Source organism: Linepithema humile, chromosome 8, assembly GCF_040581485.1.
Source record: "Linepithema humile isolate Giens D197 chromosome 8, Lhum_UNIL_v1.0, whole genome shotgun sequence".
Lineage (NCBI taxonomy): Eukaryota > Metazoa > Arthropoda > Insecta > Hymenoptera > Formicidae > Linepithema > Linepithema humile.
Window position 1 is genome coordinate 4,306,142 of NC_090135.1, and position 20,306 is coordinate 4,326,447.

General features: G+C 30.0%; 1 protein-coding gene and 3 long non-coding RNA genes across 6 annotated transcripts; 2 read left to right on the forward strand and 2 right to left on the reverse strand.

Moving 5' to 3' along the window:
• The first annotated feature begins 6,954 nt into the window (after positions 1 to 6,954).
• On the forward strand, positions 6,955 to 9,041 carry LOC137001779 (uncharacterized). Of its 2 annotated transcripts, XR_010891647.1 has the most exons (4): positions 6,955 to 7,177; positions 7,374 to 7,477; positions 7,607 to 7,678; positions 7,846 to 9,041. It is a non-coding gene; the product is annotated as an uncharacterized lncRNA (long non-coding RNA). The 2 variants fall into 2 exon arrangements; XR_010891646.1 differs by lacking the exon at positions 7,607 to 7,678 and having other exon boundaries at positions 6,975 to 7,177.
• A 303-nt stretch (positions 9,042 to 9,344) lies between these two features.
• Positions 9,345 to 13,317, reverse strand: LOC105668296 (uncharacterized). 2 transcript variants are annotated; one of them, XM_067360925.1, is made up of 4 exons: positions 13,214 to 13,317; positions 11,212 to 11,348; positions 10,338 to 10,515; positions 9,345 to 10,010 (listed from the first exon to the last, which is right to left on the reverse strand). In XM_067360925.1, exons 2-4 carry the CDS (start codon positions 11,295 to 11,297, stop codon positions 9,369 to 9,371), a joined length of 906 nt encoding a protein of 301 aa, XP_067217026.1. In that variant the 5' UTR covers positions 11,298 to 11,348; positions 13,214 to 13,317; the 3' UTR covers positions 9,345 to 9,368. The 2 variants fall into 2 exon arrangements, with proteins under 2 accessions (XP_067217026.1, XP_067217025.1); XM_067360924.1 differs by lacking the exon at positions 13,214 to 13,317 and adding an exon at positions 11,437 to 11,624.
• LOC137001780 (uncharacterized) lies at positions 12,536 to 14,760 on the forward strand. The gene is made up of 3 exons (XR_010891648.1): positions 12,536 to 13,153; positions 13,247 to 13,358; positions 13,435 to 14,760. It is a non-coding gene; the product is annotated as an uncharacterized lncRNA (long non-coding RNA).
• LOC137001781 (uncharacterized) lies at positions 14,608 to 15,996 on the reverse strand. Its single transcript, XR_010891649.1, has 2 exons — positions 15,197 to 15,996; positions 14,608 to 15,027 (listed from the first exon to the last, which is right to left on the reverse strand). It is a non-coding gene; the product is annotated as an uncharacterized lncRNA (long non-coding RNA).
• Positions 15,997 to 20,306: the final 4,310 nt, after the last annotated feature.

Here is a 20,306-nt window from a genome sequence, read left to right on the forward strand (position 1 = left end):
CGAGTAAGGCGAATCGCTTGAATATTAAAGATCCCATATTCGAGACCTACTTTTTGCAACTTTTTTTTCCTTTTTTTGCATTTTTTCAACTGTATATAATCAAATTAATAAATTAAAATAAAGTTTAATAATAAAATAATGTTAAAATAATGTTAATATAAAAATAATATTTAATAAGCTTTTATTGCAGAATTGTAAAATTATTTTTAATTTTTTTATTAACAATAACAAATCAGTTTTTATTAAATAATTATAAAAAATTTTTTATATTAAAAAATGCTTTTTATAATGTTTTTGTAATATTTAGTACATGCCATGTACAATAAAATATACATATTTTTATATAACTAACATATGATCTGTATTAAAAAATGTTTTCTCTTTCTCGATCCTTCAAAAAAAAAAAGTATTAATCGTAAAGAGTGATTCAAATAATAATTTCAATGTAGAAAGAAATTCAGTCTCTTATGCAAATGTAATACAAGTAACGATAGCATCGATCTCATTCTTAATAATGTGCAGTGGCTTAACGGAAAATAGTTGGTCTATCACAACGCAGATCAGGTTTCGAGACTGAGTGGTGTCCGATTTTTTTTAAGTTTATGGTACATCTTATATAGATCACATTTAGATTTGATAATTTAACACAGGCCTCGGAATTATTTCATCTTTTCAGCCGATTCTCGTGGTATACGCCTCCTTTCCTCTCTTCACCGCGCGCGCGGCAAACGCTAGGGCCAGCGCCGCCGAGCGTTAGGAGCGGCGCTATCCGATTAATGTTAAAAAAATTTATTAAAAATATTTTTTTCCTCAATAACAATAGTACCTCATGGGTGACGTGGAAATCTATTGAAATATTTTCACATAATAAATTTAAAAATAAAAAAAATATTTTTAATAAATTTTTTTAACTTTTAATGATCAAGGAAGAAGAACCCAACATTTATCGGATAGCGCTGCTCCTAACACTCGGCGGCGCTGGCCTTAGCGGCTGCCGCGCGCGCGGTGAAGAGAGGAAAGGAGGCATATACCACGAGAATCGGCTGAAAAGATGAAATAATTCCGAGGCCTGATTTAACAAGAAATAAGTCAAAGAGATTTATGTAGATTTTTTTACTTTTTTTTTTACTATTTGTTTATTCATGATACATAATGAAACATATATTTATTAATGTGATTATATTTAACAGAAATATAAATATATTTAAAGAAGAACACGTGAAATTTATAAATAACTGAAAAAAAGATATATAAATAATTATTTAGTAATAATAATTAATAGTGGTCTTCCACGCTACCCATGAGGTGCCACTAATAGCGCGTTAGATTTTTTTTAAAGTGGATCTTCGCCTGTAGCCCTATTATACCACTTTTTATTACATTATATATTTACAAAAGATATACATATATATACAGGGTGGGCCATTTTAATCCATCCACGCAAATTTTTCCGTAAGTAAGCCAAATACAGAAAAATGCTTCAGACAAAAGTTGTTCAAGACAATGGGGGTCACCTATTTGTGTTAGTGACTTTGACCTTGAAGTCAATTTTCAAGGTTATTTAAAGGTCAGAGTTATTTTTTTAAATAAAAACCCCTATTTTTTATTCCAAAATCTAATAGCTGGTGTCAAGAGCTTTTCAAAACACTATAAAAAAGTTATTTTTTATTAAGTGCTTTTCAAGTTAGGAGGCTTGTAAATTACAGTATTTTGACATAAAATACAAAATATCTTGTAAAACATTCAATTTTTGGGAATCTTACCTTAATACTTTTATGCATAAAATAATGAGACAAATCAATTGGTATAAAGAAAACACATTAGTTTTAAAAAAAAGTATGCAGTTGCATGTTGCAAATTACATATTTATTCTTGAAAGCAACTATGTGTTTTCTTTATATCAATTGATTCGTCTCATTATTTTATGCATAAAAGTATTAAGGTAAGATTCCCAAAAATTGAATGTTTTACAAGATAATTTGTATTTTATGTCAAAATACTGTAATTTACAAGCCTCATAACTCGAAAAGTTCTTAATGAAAAATAACTTCATTATAGTGTTTTGAAAAGCTCTTAACACCAGCTATTAGATTTTGGAATCAAAAATAGGGGGTTTATTTAAAAAAATAACTCTGACCTTCAAATGACCTTGAAAATTGACTTTAAGGTCAAAGTCACTAACACAAATAGGTGACCCTTATTGTCTTGAACAACTTTTGTCTGAACCATTTTTCTGTATTTGGCTTACTTACGGAGAAATTTACGTGGATGGATTAAAATGGTCCACCCGGTATATATATATATATATATCTTTTGTAAATATATAATGTAATAAAAAGTGATATAATAGGGCTACAGGCGAAGATCCACTTTAAAAAAAATCTAACGCGCTATTAGTGGCACCTCATGGGTAGCGTGGAAGACCACTATTAATTATTATTACTAAATAATTATTTATATATCTTTTTTTTAGTTATTTATAAATTTCACGTGTTCTTCTTTAAATATATTCATATTTCTGTTAAATATAATCACATTAATAAATATATGTTTCATTATGTATCATGAATAAACAAATAGTAAAAAAAAAAGTAAAAAAATCTACATAAATCTCTTTGACTTATTTCTTGTTAAATCAGGCCTCGGAATTATTTCATCTTTTCAGCCGATTCTCGTGGTATATGCCTCCTTTCCTCTCTTCACCGCGCGCGCGGCAGCCGCTAGGGCCAGCGCCGCCGAGCGTTAGGAGCAGCGCTATCCGATAAATGTTGGGTTCTTCTTCCTTGATCATTAAAAGTTAAAAAAATTTATTAAAAATATTTTTTTTATTTTTAAATTTATTATGTGAAAATATTTCAATAGATTTCCATGTCACCCATGAGGTACTATTGTTATTGAGGAAAAAAATATTTTTAATAAATTTTTTTAACATTAATCGGATAGCGCCGCTCCTAACGCTCGGCGGCGCTGGCCCTAGCGTTTGCCGCGCGCGCGGTGAAGAGAGGAAAGGAGGCGTATACCACGAGAATCGGCTGAAAAGATGAAATAATTCCGAGGCCTGTGTTAAATTATCAAATCTAAATGTGATCTATATAAGATGTACCATAAACTTGAAAAAAATCGGACACCACTCAGTCTCGAAACCTGATCTGCGTTGTGATAGACCAACTATTTTCCGTTAAGCCACTGCACATTATTAAGAATGAGATCGATGCTATCGTTACTTGTATTACATTTGCATAAGAGACTGAATTTCTTTCTACATTGAAATTATTATTTGAATCACTCTTTACGATTAATACTTTTTTTTTTGAAGGATCGAGAAAGAGAAAACATTTTTTAATACAGATCATATGTTAGTTATATAAAAATATGTATATTTTATTGTACATGGCATGTACTAAATATTACAAAAACATTATAAAAAGCATTTTTTAATATAAAAAATTTTTTATAATTATTTAATAAAAACTGATTTGTTATTGTTAATAAAAAAATTAAAAATAATTTTACAATTCTGCAATAAAAGCTTATTAAATATTATTTTTATATTAACATTATTTTAACATTATTTTATTATTAAACTTTATTTTAATTTATTAATTTGATTATATACAGTTGAAAAAATGCAAAAAAAGGAAAAAAAAGTTGCAAAAAGTAGGTCTCGAATATGGGATCTTTAATATTCAAGCGATTCGCCTTACTCGATTAAAAAACGCTTGATTCTTTGTTGTACGCTGCTGTTGATCAAACAGTCTAACGCACGGCAAGGACGCGTGACGTAAATAGCTTCGCTTGTGGATATAACATGGACATGAACCATCTCAGAAAATAGACGTGACTTTTTGACCGATGCGGAAAATGGACGTGGCTATTTAGTTCCTAAGCCGGCCGGAAATGGACGTGCGTCACTAGCGTACGGCCTAGAGAAAGCGTCGTACGGAAAACGGCAGCGTGGCCTCTCTCAGGTTTCTCTCTGGTTTTACATTAGAAGACTGAAAGATAAATGGCCTACTAGTGCTGACGTCATGACTTCAATGGAGAGGCCTTGTCTATAGGTGGTGTTGATCCACTGCGTTTAAGGCCATTACACACAAAATGACATAACTGCATATGCATAGCATAAAACCGTCTCGACCAATGAACATCTAGCATAAGGGCGCCATATTGATTTACATAGCATGCTCATTGGTCAAGACGGTCTTATGCTATGCATATGCAGTTATGTCATTTTGTGTGTGATGGCCTTAAACGCAGTGAATGCGCTAACCGCTGCATAAACAAATGCACCCTATATAGGTTGTTTTCCAGCAAAGGACACAAGTTGACACAAATCGACACAAGTATCATTCTGTCTTTGTTCGATATTCAATGAGCAACAGAGAGAATAATACCAGAAAGAAGACTGAGAGTGGACATGCCCGCATTTTACGTGTTTCTGTGGGCTAGCGCCTCTATGTGCATAAAACGTGCACATTGAACTACGTAGCCAATGTCCACGAATCCCGTAGGTAATGTCCATGATCTTTTGGGTCTCTTCCGTGCTACGTCCACGACTTTTTGGTTCCGATATGTGCTATATCTACAAGTGTCGGTAATGCATACTTATTGTAAGCAATGCGGTGCAGCGCCGCCGATTGAGCGTCACTGTACTCCCTTTCCCGCGGTCCACGCGACCACGCGCGAGTTATCTAATGCGCTGCGTCTAGCGACCTAGGCGTAGGAATATCCTTAATAAGGGCCAATCAAGATTAGCTGATGCAATAGACGATCCTTGAGCGTGTCACGGCATGTGTGCCGGACAATTGCCGTTTGAGCAGTTCGTGTGACAACACGTCCGTCGTGTTTTTCGGTAATCAGTACCAAGATCTATAGAGAGAAGATTACCTCAGGCAAACCGGTTGTGGGCGAGGGACGATGAAGTAAGGGAGGAGCTAGAAACAGCTTGTAGGCGAGGGGCAACGAAGGAAGGGGGAGAGCATGATGATCTCATCGACTAACAGTAGCTGTCTCTCTCGTACGCTTTAGTGTTTTCTCTCTCGCTCCTTTAATATAGAAATGCTTTGAGTTTTTATCGAAAAAATACTTTTATTTTGTAAAATATTGATAGCACTGGAAATTGCGTAATAAAAATTGAAAAGTAAATTAGAAAGGCGCTATAAATTACATATATTGCAAATTATAGCGCTAGATATTTAACGTTTATAATGTTAAATATCGCTGCAACAGATGCATTTGTGATACAAATTGCTTTGTACTTGTATTTAGACTGTAATATTAATGAAAATAAAATATAATTTGGGGATATACACAAAAAACATCATTTGTAAAGTAGTAAAATAAAAGAAAAAATAGTACATATTTAAAAATTATTTTAAAAATAATATTTACTGTTTATATGCATTATTTACAAAAAAAATATTATAAAGAAATTTATTTTTTATATTTAATTGTGAAAACCTCAAAAATTGTCAAGAAATTGTAACTGAAATTCATAAATGTAAGTACAATTCTAGGATAATATAAAAAACATCATACACAAATTTATTATGATACAAACTTAAATAATGAAATTGTAATATATGTTTCAATATTGTAAATGTGAATATTTATATGATAAAATTTACAAAGTGTTAACAATTTTCAAATATTTGCTAATAAAATATTATTGAAATGTTTCTGTTAAAATCTTAAAATAATTCTTTAAAACAAATATGATGGGGTATATATTAGGGATCATTAAATATGCGGCAACATTGTGATTATAAAATTTTATAAATATCTATAATAAAAATTAAGTATAATAAATATAATAAGTATATAAGTATAATAATAAAATTTTTATAAGTATCTATAATAATAAAAATACATATATGTTGTATTAATCTGTTAATATAAAAAAATTATTAATTAATTTAACGCAAATAAATTTCTTTATATTAACAGATTAATACAACATATATGTATTTTTATTATTATAGATACTTATAAAAATTTTATTATTATACTTATATACTTATTATGTTTATTATACTTAATTTTTATTATAGATACTTATAAAATTTTATAATCACAATGTTGCTGCATATTTAATGATCCCTAATATATACCCCATCATATTTGTTTAAAGAATTATTTTAAGATTTCAACAGAAACATTTCAATAATATTTTATTAGCAAATATTTGAAAATTGTTAACACTTTGTAAATTTTATCATATAAGTATTCACATTTGCAATGTTGAAACATATATTACAATTTCATTATTAAGTTTGTATCATAATAAATTTGTGTATGATGCTTTTTATATTATCCTAGAATTGTACTTACATTTGAATTTCAGTTACAATTTCTTGACAATTTTTGAGGTTTTTACAATTAAATATAAAAAATAAATTTCTTTATAGTATTTTTTTTGTAAATAATGCATATAAACAGTAAATATTATTTTTAAAATAATTTAAAATATGTACTATTTTTTCTTTTATTTTACTACTTTACAAATGATGTTTTTTGTGTATATCCCCAAATTATATTTTATTTTCATTGATATTACAGTCTAAATACGAGTACAAAGCAATTTGTATCACAAATGCATCTGTTGCAGCGATATTTAACATTATAAACGTTAAATATCCAGCGCTATAATTTGCAATATATGTAATTTATAGCGCCTTTCTAATTTACTTTTCAATTTTTATTACGCAATTTCCAGTGCTATCAATATTTTACAAAATAAAAGTATTTTTTCGATAAAAACTCAAAGCATTTCTATATTAAAGGAGCGAGAGAGAAAACACTAAAGCGTGCGAGAGAGACAGCTACTGTTCGTCGATGAGATCATCATTGCCCCTCTTGCCGCTCACCCCGCTCAGCATGTGCCCCTCTTGCCGCGCGTCCCTCTTTGCGCGTGAGGTAACCTTCTCTCTATAGATCTTGAATCAGTACCACGATGCTTTTAGCGTTTTCGATTATACAGGGTTTGAACGACCCAAGGTTGGTTCATGACGTCATTCAATCTGTGTGAGGTTACTAGAAACAGGATCAGATCCGAATCGTGTTCGATTTATAAACGTAGTATTTACTACGTATATTATTTGATCGAAGTTTTAACCTAGAATCGAGAGAGTTAATGCAAAATCAAGAGTTAATGCCAAATATACAAGACTTATATTTTGTAAGTTATTAATAATCTGATATTTTAATGAATAATAAAGAATATAATACAATATATATATATATTAGATTTTTTATTAATTAAGAAGTATAAATATCTTAATTTATATAATTTGTGTATAATTTTTGTATGTAGTTTGTAAATTTACACTGTAAATTATATAAAATTTATTTAATAACAATCTGTTTTTTTTCAGGAATCAAGAAAAAATAATAATTAAGAGAGCAATTCTTAATGAAGAAGGAAGCACAATAGAAAATAATGATAACCAGATTTTATGTGAGTTAATGAATGATAAAGGTCAGTGTTTATAATTGCTTTTTATTAGATAATGTATATATTAATTATATAAAACGCTTATTGAAAACTGAATAAATAATGTTTCATGAATATAAGTTTGTCAAATAAAAATCTTTTTTTTAATTTTAGGTAAAAATGAAATAAAATTTATTTCCAAAGAATATTTAAAATCAACTGGTATCTTTGATTCATCATTAATAAGTAAATGTATAATATATATATATATATATTTATATATCGTGTTATATAAATATATATTAGGATAATAATTATAAATACATATATTTTTTCTATTAAAGAAGATTCTTATTTTAAATATTATACTAAAAAGAATCTTTATTTTAAATACTAAATTTTTTTAATTACAGAGATTACTTCAAAGACAAATAAAATGTCTGATCAGAAAGTATCTGATCAGAAAGAGAATGAAGAGTCTAATAACATTAATATACATAGATGGACTGAAAACGAAACAAAATATTTACTCCAACAGTATAGTATATATTTTCCCCAAATCGGTTCATATCGAATTTTCAAGAATAGAATTACTATGTTTAAACAAATAAGCAAGGATTTGTTCGAAAAATTTGACATTAGAGTTACTGCAACACAATGCGCTAATAGATATAAGAATGTTAGAAGAGAAAAAAATATTGCATTGTACAATAATAAAATTTCTGGAAATGCTCCAACCGAAGTATCCTACAACGATGAATTCGAGGAAATTAAAAATATTGATGATAGTCTGGAACCAGAAATTTTAATTGGAGTAAATCATGTAGAAATAAACAAAAAGATAGATGCAACTAAAAGAAATATTGACACATCTAATTCACTGATAATAAGTGATACTGAAACATCTGATACATCTGAAATATCTTCATATAAACAACCTGAAAAAAAATTAAAATCAAATACATTCGAACAAGTTCTAAGAGAAATATCTGCCACCGCAGAAGAAAACAGAGATCGGCGTCATAAAGAAGCATGTAATTTACTGCTATCTTTATTTGGAAAATCACAAAATTCTAGTTCTACAGAAAACTAAATGCAATATATGTTTTTTATATGCTGTGATGTTTTTATTATATGTTGTGATATGTTTATTTCTAAAGTTATATTTATATTTAAAGAAAAAATGATAAAGACTGATTATTTTTTGTTAAAAAATATAATTTTAATTTTTTTTTGTGTACGTACGAGAATGTTTACTACATGCTGTGATTTTGCTGTTTAGTGATAACATTAATATTTTTTAAAGTTTATTTAAAAAAATAAAGATAAAGATAATGATTGTTACTTTTAATTAATTATAATTTTTATTTTTATTTTCATATGTACAAAAGTACTGATTTAAAATTCTTAAAAATGTTACTTTCACATATATCACACAGGTATATTTTTTATTTTGGTTATAATCGATATCAGTATGTCTTTGTTGTGCTGGTAGTATTACTTTATTGGAAAATAGCAATATAACATTTATTATACTTAAAATATTATATAATGTATGTAACATATTATATGTATAAAAAATGTTTCTTAATAAAATTATTATATTGTATTTCTATGCTTTTTATTTTGATAATAGCATAAGTTTTTTTTATATTTGTATAAAACAATTATTTAAACAAAAGAATTTTTAGTCTAAAATAATGTTCTTTATTTTTATAATTGTATTGAAATACATATTATAACATATTAAAACTATACGTTTTATATATATTAAAACTATTAATGTAAGTTTAAAATCATATTAACATAAGTCTTATTAATATAAGTTTTATAATAAGTCTTATCTTATAATAAGTAAAAGTAAAAATGTATGTGAAATAGGAAGTCAGTATCATAAAAAAAAAGAAAATAATTTTATCATATATAAATATGTTATCTATGAATGAAATGATTCCATAAATTTATCAGCTAACATATCCCTTTTTCGTTTACCAGCCTCTCTCTGTCTATACGAATTATTAATATATTCACCTGTTTCTTCATAAATTGCAATATATTCTTGTAGTAACATGTCATTGTTATAAACACATAAATTGTGCATTACGTAACAAGCAATAATAAATTTAGACATTTTTAAAACAGACCACATCTCTAATCGAATTAGCTGTCTAAATCTGGTTTTTAAAAGACCGAATGTATTTTCTATTTTTACTCTAGCTTTACAAAATGCATTATTGAATTTTTTCTGTGTTGCAGTTAAAGTGTCACAATCTTTATATGGGGTTATCAAATTTACAGACAAAGGATATGCAGCATCCCCGATTAAATGATACTGATCTCCCATTTCACATACATTTTTTCGAATAAAAGACATCTTATAGATTCGAGCGTCATGTATTTTACTGGAAATCCCTGTAAAAACATCAATGAATCTGTTTTCAGCATCACAAATTCCTTGCAATGTGATAGCTGTCTCATCATGTCGATTAACATATGTAGATCTAATTTTGTGACAAGGAGTTTGAATAGGAATGTATGAGCCATCAATGCATCCAATAATGCCAGAAATACCACAGATCTACAAAAATAATAGAAAATAGAAAAAAATTATCAAGAAAAATTATATTTATTGCTTTATACGTAATTTCGTTAACTTTTATAGATATTGAAATATTTTAGATATAGAAATATTTAAGAGATAGTTTCTTTATATATACATATATAATGTAAATTGATATATATATATATATATACATATATATATATATATATATATATTAATTTACATATCAATTTACATATATATATGTATATATATATATTTACACATATATATATATATATATATATATATATATGTAAATTGATATGTAAATAAAATAATTTTAAATAATATATAATTTACCTCCTTAAATTTTTCCGCATGTCTCTCTCTTTCTTCAGCAGTCTGAGGAAACTGAATTAATGATGGAGCTAAATTATATAAAAATTCTATGACCCTATTAATCATAAGCATAGTAATAGAAAAACTAGCATTGAATAAATTTGCAACATCGCGTATAACACATTTATTGCTTGCAAACCTAAAATTAAGATTAAAAACAAATTAAGACTAAAATTAAGATTAACAACAAATATTTTGATACTATTTTCATATAATATTTCATATATTTCATATATATGATATATGAATTTGGCTGCGTTCCGTAAAGCGCATATGCGCGCATCTATCTATAGTATACGTTATGTATACGTTATTAGCGTTTTCGATTATACAGGATTTGAACGACCCAGGGTTGATCAATCACTATTTTACTATAAATGCAAGTCTTTCATTGGTGGAGAGGTTGCAATGACGTCATTAACCAACCCTGGGTCGTTCAAATCCTGTATAATCGAAAACGCTATATGTATACGTTATGTATACTATAGATAGATGCGCGCATATGCGCTTTACGGAACGCAGCCAAATTCATATATCATATATATGAAATATATGAAATATTATATGAAAATAGTATCAAAATATTTGTTGTTAATCTTAATTTTAGTCTTAATTTGTTTTTAATCTTAATTTTAGGTTTGCAAGCAATAAATAGTATACATAACGTATACTATAGATAGATGCGCATATGCGCTTTACGGAACGCAGCCTATTTCATATATAATTTTATGAATAATATCTTTTTGATATAATATAATTTTATAAATTACATCATTTCATTTACATATTTTATTATAATTCTTAATACTACAAACATTAATATATATTTGCATACCATAAGAAACATAAAATATGTTCTTTAGCTGCTTTTGTCTTTATGCCTCTTCTTCCTGATGGATAATATTCACTTCTTTTAAACATATTAATGAGTAAATTACAAGTTTTACGTGAAACACGAAAATGATTTTTAAACTGTAAAAAAATATATCATAATTATTAATTGTTATATTATACTTTTTTTATTTTAAAAATATGTTGTATTGGTTATGTATCTACTAACTTCATTATCATCATATTTATCAACTATTTTTGTAAAGTTTTGTACACGATGCATACGTCGCTTTTGTTTTATTTTTTATATTGTTCTTGCTTTTATTTCTAATTCAACATCATCATCACTATCAGATGAAAATAAAAATTCCATAAGAGCCACAAGTTGCTTTTAATGCGACATTTTTTAGAATTACGCTATATAATGTATGTAACTAGAACCCAATTTAAATCAGAACCTATTTTAGCTCGAACATGTGTTTCTAGGGAATTACGATTAACCAACCTTGGGTCGTTCAAACCCTGTATAATCAAAAACGCTATTTGACTATAGAAACATGGACTGCTAGTAGTGAAATAAGAGTGTAATGAACAACGCCACCATGGCCCTTACCCAAGAACTAAAATATCATGACGTCACATGCGTCACACAATACAAAGCATGATCGAAAACGATCAACAGCCGGAGTCCTCATCAGTTTATTTATTTTATACAATTAAAAAATGGGTCGTTATTGTTTTGTGGAAAGGTGCAATAGTTCAAAATATAAACGTCAACATGACGATAATGATACCAGTTTGCGATTTTTTGGGTATATTATAGTTTGTGTGATTCTAATCTGTATAATACTAGAATACTTTCTAAAATGTGTAGTTTACGAAGTAAAAATATTTATCTGCTTAAATCAATGAAGAAATCAGTATCTATCTGATCAGTATCTGATCAGTATCTATCTCACTGAAATTTTAACTTTTAATGTCAAAGTATTAATAATTTAAGTTATTATTATTCATTTACATACTATTTTAGTGTTTTTATTTTGTCTTGTCGCATATTATAATAAACATATTAAATATCTTAATAAAATAACGTGATGTTTATATAATTCGAGAGAATAATTACATACATATGAATAATAGATTTCCGAGCAATCCAAGTTTTAAAGAGAAGTGGATCGAAGCATTAGTAACTTTAAATAAACAAGAAAGTGCACGAAATGTACCGAAAAGTAGTCGTATCTACATTTTACACTTTACATCAGAATGTATAGAACGTTTCGGTTATGAACAATTTCGATTAAAATCAAATTCTATTCCATCTATTTTTCCACGTGCCCAAGAACAAACGTAATACAATTAATATAATTACAATTACAGTGAACATTTATAACATCTATTATTTAGTAAATCTATTAGTATAATTATTGTAAATTACAGAATAGAAATATTACCAGCAACGCCAGAAATTCCATTGCTAAGTACAGATGTGATCAATGATGATCAATGCCTAATTGAATCGGAATATATCGAAGCTAGAGAAATAACGACAGAAATGTCTCCAAGTAGTCAAGATCTTGATCCAAAAAGAATGAACAAATCTAAAAATAACTTAATACCAACAAGGTAAATACATCTTTATTATTTTATTATTTTATTATTTTATATTATAACGTTACGATGCATTTACGTTTATTTTATTTTTATAATAACGTTATAACATTATTTCTTTCTTTATAATAAAATTATTAAGTCTGTAATAATAATGATATTGTTTTTATATTTAACCTTTACTTATTCTCAGATATTTTACATTTGAATTTCCCGCTTTTTGGGCAAAAGGCAGAGCTAATATCGTTAGAGATGTCCATTACATCTGTTTAACATTGCTTCAATGGGAAAAGGGGGGGAACACTAGCAGTCCATGTTTCTATAGTCAAAGCCACGATGTATGTACGCGAGTGTTAATGATATTAATAAATATCGTTATTGTATTATTGTGTTTGCACCTAATATACCGTCCTGCCTTTTGATCCTGACAGATCCTCGATAAGTAACTTCGAGTGGACATTTATGGATTACCGGTATCGCCATTGCTATTGTGATAATAGTGTCGGTCGTGGATGTACGTGCCGTACCCATCGGTGGTGCATCGTACGTATCGCGTAATTACCTAACGTAACGCTTACACTTATAAAACATGATTATGTATATCAGAGCTCGGCGTTAGTTGCACATTTCAGCTCGATTCTTGAGACGACGCCTCCCGCTGTCCCACTACTGCGCGACCGCTGGCGGCCGAACCGCCGATAGCCTTGAGTCAGGAGCATCTGTGTAACGAATAGGCTGATGATGAGCAAGCACCTTTCAGAAAATAAAATTTTTTTTGTTATAGAAATAATATTTATTTTTACTAATTATAATTAAATATCTTTATTACATTCATTATAATAATTTACGTAGATAATAATATATAATATTCAAAAAATAAAAATAATTAAAATAAATTAAATTATTAAAAAATTTAACTTTTTAATAAAAATTGTATGGCTTTTTAATTAGAAATCAATAGCTTTCCATATTACCCTTGAGATACTATTGTGAATGCGTTTTTTAAAAAGTGGTTTCCCCAATAGGCCTATTTTACTAAAAAATAACAAAGATAATTTAATATCTATATAAATATGGCTTGGCAGAAAATTTTATATTAAATTTTAGGGCTTAGATGATATTTTATATTTAAGATAACAAAAGAGAAACAAATAAAAAAATTAAATAAATTAAAAAAAATAGAAATAGTTAATTTATAAAACTTTTGTTGAATTTTTTTGATCATTTACATAATTTTATTAAGGACATCCACCGAAATAGAAGAACTAGTTCGCATAAAAAAAAATAATGATGCATTGCTCACAAAAGAACGCCTTTCCGTTTTTATTAATTTTATTTTACAGAAAGAATATTTGCATAAATATGTATCGAAAGCGTTTATTATCAATATTCGAATTACTTTTATGGTAATATAAAATTGGTAATTTAAATTTTAAAATATAAGGACAAAAAGAAATGTAATTGAATTAAAGTACTAAAATTAATTTACCATAAAAGTACCCAGTAAGCAAGAAATCATTGATATAACGTTATTTTAACGATATTTGGTAATATGTAACATTGTTAAATATGTAGGTTTTAACGTTCTAATCGGCGTCATTATAAACAAACTTTGACACTGATTTTAAGGTTTCAATAACGTTGAAATGAGAGTGTCTTAATATTACGAATAATGTTGTGCAAATGTTTTTTATAATTTTAATATAATGTTTTTCATATAACATTAAATAAATGATTAAATTTAAACTTACTTTTAACCTTATTTTATCATTATATCAACATTGACACAATATTAATATTTTATTATTTATTTCATATTCTTAGTAAATACAAAGTAACATAACATCAATGTTATAATTTTCCACTCAATAAAGTTCTCCCTGCAATCACTTGCAAAAATCAAAGATATATGAGATTATAAATGCACGTGCTTGCACACACATCACGAAGCTGCCGAGAAGGATTACACATACGCTGCGTTCCGAAATTCACTGCTGCCAGTGCTGGAAATTTATAGTTCATATCATGTCACATATCTTATAGATTTTCAGTATTGGCAATGCATAAGTGGCATTTGTATTTGGTTCATCTGTTTCATTTTTATTCATTGCAGGTGGATCAGATATATCGAAAAGTGTTGGTATGGCGTTTGGTTTTAATTTTCGCCAATTATTGCTCGACCAGTCTTAAATTGTGATTCTTCAAAATGTTTCTGAAATAAAAAAACTGCTTATAAGATAAATGTCCTTATTGATTACAGTTATTCATATTTACGTAATTTCAAACGGAGACAAATCTAAACTACACTTAAAAAAACGATCCATGATTCTAAACAAACAGAAAAAGCTACGTAAATTGGAAATTTAAGAGAATAAACTTACTTCACAGAGGCACGATGATTTGGTTGGTGTCCAAGACTCTCTGCGGAGATTACGTATCCATTGCTGTCGACGAACATCATCCGCAGGAAACAAAAATAATCGAGCGCCTTTTTCTGTTCTATTGGTACAATTGACCGCAACGCAGCAAGGCATTTTGTATCTTTTTTTTGTTCACAGTCGGATAATTAAAATACACGTAAACACAGAGTTCGAGCAGCTTAGAAGCCATAACCTAATCATCATAAACTTCTCAGCTCAGTGACAGAGGCGAGAAGGCAAGGAGTGGGGGAATGGAACAAAAATGGCGGAGACGTGAGCAGACGTGAGAATACTAACGTTTTATAGTGTCTTAATAATAGGGCTTTCTCTCGCAAAGAATTTTGACATTACTTATCTGCAAACTTAATGTTAGTTACATAAATATTAATATCAATTATTTTTACTTTATATAATTTTATAAAATAGTTTTATAATATTTCTTTCTTATAAATTTAATATTAAAATAATATAAAAAAAACATTATAACAACACAAAATCTTTATCATTATAACGTTATTTTAAACATAAGATTTCATCAAATTAAAACTATTGTAACTATGTTGAACTTGCAGCAAATAGAAGTGTTAAAATAATATTGAAAACAAAGTTTTAAATAATGTTTTAAAAATATTTCTCTGATATTTAAGAAAACTATATTATAAAATAATATATTTAAAATATGTATACAACATTATATCTAAACATTATAAAAATTTACATAAAATTAATATTTCAGAACGTTGATTTAATGTTTCTTGCTTACTGGGTAGTCAGGGTATCAAGAGATCTTTCAATCCCTCCAGGCGGTTTTTCAAAATTCGTAAATTTTTGAAAAAATTTGGGGTGTTGGGAACTATAGGTCGCCATCTTTTTTCGTTTGAAATCGAGTACTTACGTTAATGCGTCTCGTCGAGATAAGCAACTTTGGTCCTATAAACATACAGCGGCCAACGAATAATTTCGGAGTTATAGCTCTTTTTCGTCGATGATTTTTTCGTTATCGGGGCCTGTAACTTGAAAACTATAGGAAATAGAAGATCGGACCATAGGACCTTATTGGCAGGGTATCGACAGATCTTTCAATCCTTTCAGGCGGTTTTCAAAATTCGTAAATTTTTGAAAAAGTTTGAAATCGAGTACCTACGTCGATGCGTCTCGTTGAGACCAGCAACTTTGGTCCTATAAACATATAACGGACAACGAATATTTACGGAGTTATAGCTCTTTTTCGTCGTCGATTTTTTTTATTGGGGCCTATAACTCGGAAAGTATACGAGATAGAAGACGGGACCATAGGACCTTATTGGCAGGGTATCGAGAGAACTTTCAATTTCTCCTAACGGTTTTTCGAAATTCGTAAATTTTTAAAAATAATTTGGAATGTTGGAAGTTATGGATCGCTATCATTTTTCGTTTGAAACCGAGTACCTACGTCGATGCGTCTCGTTGAGACAAGCAACTTTGATCCTATAAACATATAGCGGCCAACGAATAATTACGGAGTTATAGCTTTTTTTCGTCGCCGAATTTTTCGTTATCGGGACCTGTAACTCGAAAACTATAGGAAATAGAAGATCAGACCATAGGACCTTATTGACAGGATGTCGAGAGATCTTTCAATCCCTCAAAACGGTTTCGTTCCGTACGCTCGTTGCGTTCCGTACGTTTGTTCCGTTCCATACATTTGTTTTGTTCCGTACGTCCGTTTCGTTCCGTACGGTTGTTCCGTTCCGTACGTCCGTTCCGTTTCGTACGTTTGTTCCGTCCCGTTTCGTACTTCCGTTCCGTATTGGACGTCCGTTCCGTTCCGTACGTTCTTTCCGTTCCGTTCCGTATGTCCGTTTCGTTCCGCACGTCCGTTTTGTTTCGCACGTTCGTTCCGTTTCGCACGGCCGTTTTGTTCCGTACGGCACGTCCCGTACCGTTTCACACGTCCCGTTTCGTACGTCACGTCCCGTACCGTTCTGCACGTTCCGTACCGTTCTGCACGTCCCGTTCCGTACGTCCCGTCCCGTTCCGTACGTCCCGTCCCGTTCCGTACGTCCCGTCCCGTTCCGTACGTCCCGTCCCGTTCCGTACGTCCCGTCCCGTTCCGTACGGCACGTCCCGTCCCGTTCCGCACGTCCGGTTCCGTACGTCACGTCTCGTTCCGTACGGCACGTCCCGTTCCGTACGTCACGTCCCGTTTCGTACGGCACGTTTTTTTCGTTCCGTACGTCACGTTTTTTTTGTTCCGTACGTTACGTTTTTTTCGTTCCGTACGTCACGTTTTTTTCCGTTCCGTACGTCATGTTTTTCGTTTCGTACGTCACGTTTTTTTTGTTTCGCACGGCGCGTTTTTCGTTCCGCACTGCGTTTTTTTCGTTCCGCATTGCGTTTTTTTCGTTCCGCACGGCGCGTTTTTTGTTCCGTACGGCGTTTTTTTCGTTCCGCACGTCCGTTTCGTTCCGCACATGCGTTTTGTTCCGCACGTCCGTTTCGTACCGCACGTTCGTTCCATTTCGCACGTCCGTTTCGTTCCATCCGTTAACAATAAAGAAGCTGAAAATCGCCTATTGTTTAATAATAATTAATTTCAAATTGAGACCCTCCGGTAACCACGTTTTTTTAGTTTTACCGACACAAAGTTTTGAGGGAATTTGAAATTTGAAACAACTTCCAGTGAGACATTTGTTCCTCACTATTGAAGGAAGATTTCTGGAAATTTTTAGATCGATTTATTGTAACACACAGGGAATTCTTCTTTTTCAGAGAAATTTTGAAGAAGTGAGTTTATTCGCGGAGCATTTATTTTCGGATTTTCTTTAACTTTTCTATCTACGAACGCTCTTCTGAGGCATTTAATAATTTCTTTCTACCACGGCCTGTTTTATTTTCTATTCGTCTTTCTTCGTATCGTTTAATAATGTATCGCACCCAGTAGCGCGTTTACCTTTGGGCTTTTGGGGTTTGAGCCCCTGGGCGCCGAAACATCAGGGGCGCCGCAGCTTCTATATATTCATAGAAAAATGTTCCATTTTTAATTATCTTCTTAAGTGTGTTTTGGTAGAATTATATTAATATTTAAAATGTTAATTATTCACTGTTTACTCATTGGGGGAGGAAGGCTAGATCGAGGCACTCGAAGATCACAAGCCCCTGGGCACAAATTTTACAAACGCGGCCCTGATTGCACCGTCGAATAACTTTTGCAAACAATACTTCCAATTTCTCTTAAAGATTTACCATTTTTCCAATGAAAAATAATTAATTTCCTAACTTCTAGATTTATTTCTTTGCTTTTTCTGCCCATGATAATGAATTATTGAAACGAGAAGTTATAAATGGAAATCGATGCTTACTGAATGCTTTTCTATGTTATACTGACTATCTTAAGCAACAATCAGAAACAAATACCCATCGAAGTTTGTAGACTGCATTTGTTTTAGTCGGTTCGTAGCGTGAGCGAATAATTTTGTGACGTGAAAACGTGTAAAGGATTATTATGACCTGTTTTTCTGTGATTATAAACCACAATGTTTCAAATTTTTTTTATGATTCTGTTATATTGAACTGTAAATTATGTATTTCCAAATTAAAAAATTTCAAAAAGTCCTTTGTTGTCTCATTATTTCATTCATTTTTGTTGCATATTTTTATTTACCAATCTTTTATAAAAATTAAGATATTCTTAAAATAATTTTTGACAATATCTGATTTATAAAGGATTGGTAAATACACAATTTTTTAAAAGGGCAATTTTTAGGATAGTCATGTTTTAAAAAATAAACAAGTATTCGATCCGACCAATATAGTTTCAAGTTTTATGACACGGTTCTTTTCAATTGATATACAATATTTGTTTTAGAAGAAATTAAAGTCTTCCAGAACAAGCATACAAAATTTTGTGTATGTGTAGTGTTAAGAATATAGAATTAAATTTTAAAACTTAATTGTTAAATGAAACTTTGTGCGGTGCACAATTTGCACATTTGCTTGCGACGGTTCATGACTATAGTCCTCTCAAATTATAGATGAAAAGATTATTTTTACTGTCTAGCTTGCATTCGTGTTTAATATACGAGTGTTTTTGCACCTATTATAGTTTACGTGTAAACGCCCAACCCTGGCTTTTAATATTTAAAATAAGTTATTGGTCATTACTGTATAAAATATTTATAAAAGTTTATCATCTTTTTAAATATTAACAAAAATGCAATACTTTATTTATATACACGCGCGCACGCACGCACACACACACACAAAGTTATAGAAGTAATTTATTAAAATAATTTAAATGTACATTTTCAAATTACACAGGTTATTGAAAATAACCGATCTTTTGCTAAATAAACTGTAAATGCAAAAGTAAATGCTACAATACATGTATTTACAATACGTGTGTATTTATATTTCAAATCTGATTGATATACATAATCAAGTTTTACAAGTATGCATTACCGACACTTTGTAGATATAGCACATATCGGAACCAAAAAGTCGTGAACGTAGCACGGAAGAGACCCAAATGATCGTGGACATTACCTACGGGATTCGTAGACATTGGCTACGTAGTTCAATGTGCACGTTTTGTGCATATAGAGGCGCTAGTCCACAGAAATACGTAAAATGCGGGCATGTCCAATGCTGCCAGAAACGAGCGGCGGCATCACACTAATACAACCGAGAACCGATGACGTCACCCTATCCGTGTGAGCTCGACCCGGTCGACCAATGGAAGAGAACGCCGTCTCCCTTCCACCGAGCCGACGCAACAGACGATAAATGCTAAGAAGTAAGTGTTTCTAAGGCATGTGGCTGGAATATGAAAAATCCCGTGTTCGAGATTTGCTTCTCGCAACTTTCTTTTCTTTTTTCCGCATTTGTTTCTAACAGTGTAAATTATCAAATAATCTTTTTTTTGCTTAAAAAATAATAGTTTATATTTATTAATAATATTCGCATATGTTAAAACTAACAATTTTTGAAATAATTCAGATTTGCTATTGTCAATAGAAAAATGAAGTTATTTTGCAATATTGCAACAAAGTGTAAATTTAACATATACTATGTTCTTGCCATTCGCCTTATT

What these genes read in the sequence shown, in the direction of transcription:
- LOC105668296 (XM_067360924.1), bottom strand. Translation starts at nt 11,490, where the DNA reads ATGCATCGTGTACAAAACTTTACAAAAATAGTTGATAAATATGATGAT. An exon ending in CATATTTTATGTTTCTTATG is followed by an intron (nt 10,516 to 11,211) that starts GTATGCAAATAT and finishes TCTTAATTTTAG; the next exon opens with GTTTGCAAGCAATAAATGTG. An exon ending in ATGCGGAAAAATTTAAGGAG is followed by an intron (nt 10,011 to 10,337) that starts GTAAATTATATA and finishes TTATTTTTGTAG; the next exon opens with ATCTGTGGTATTTCTGGCAT.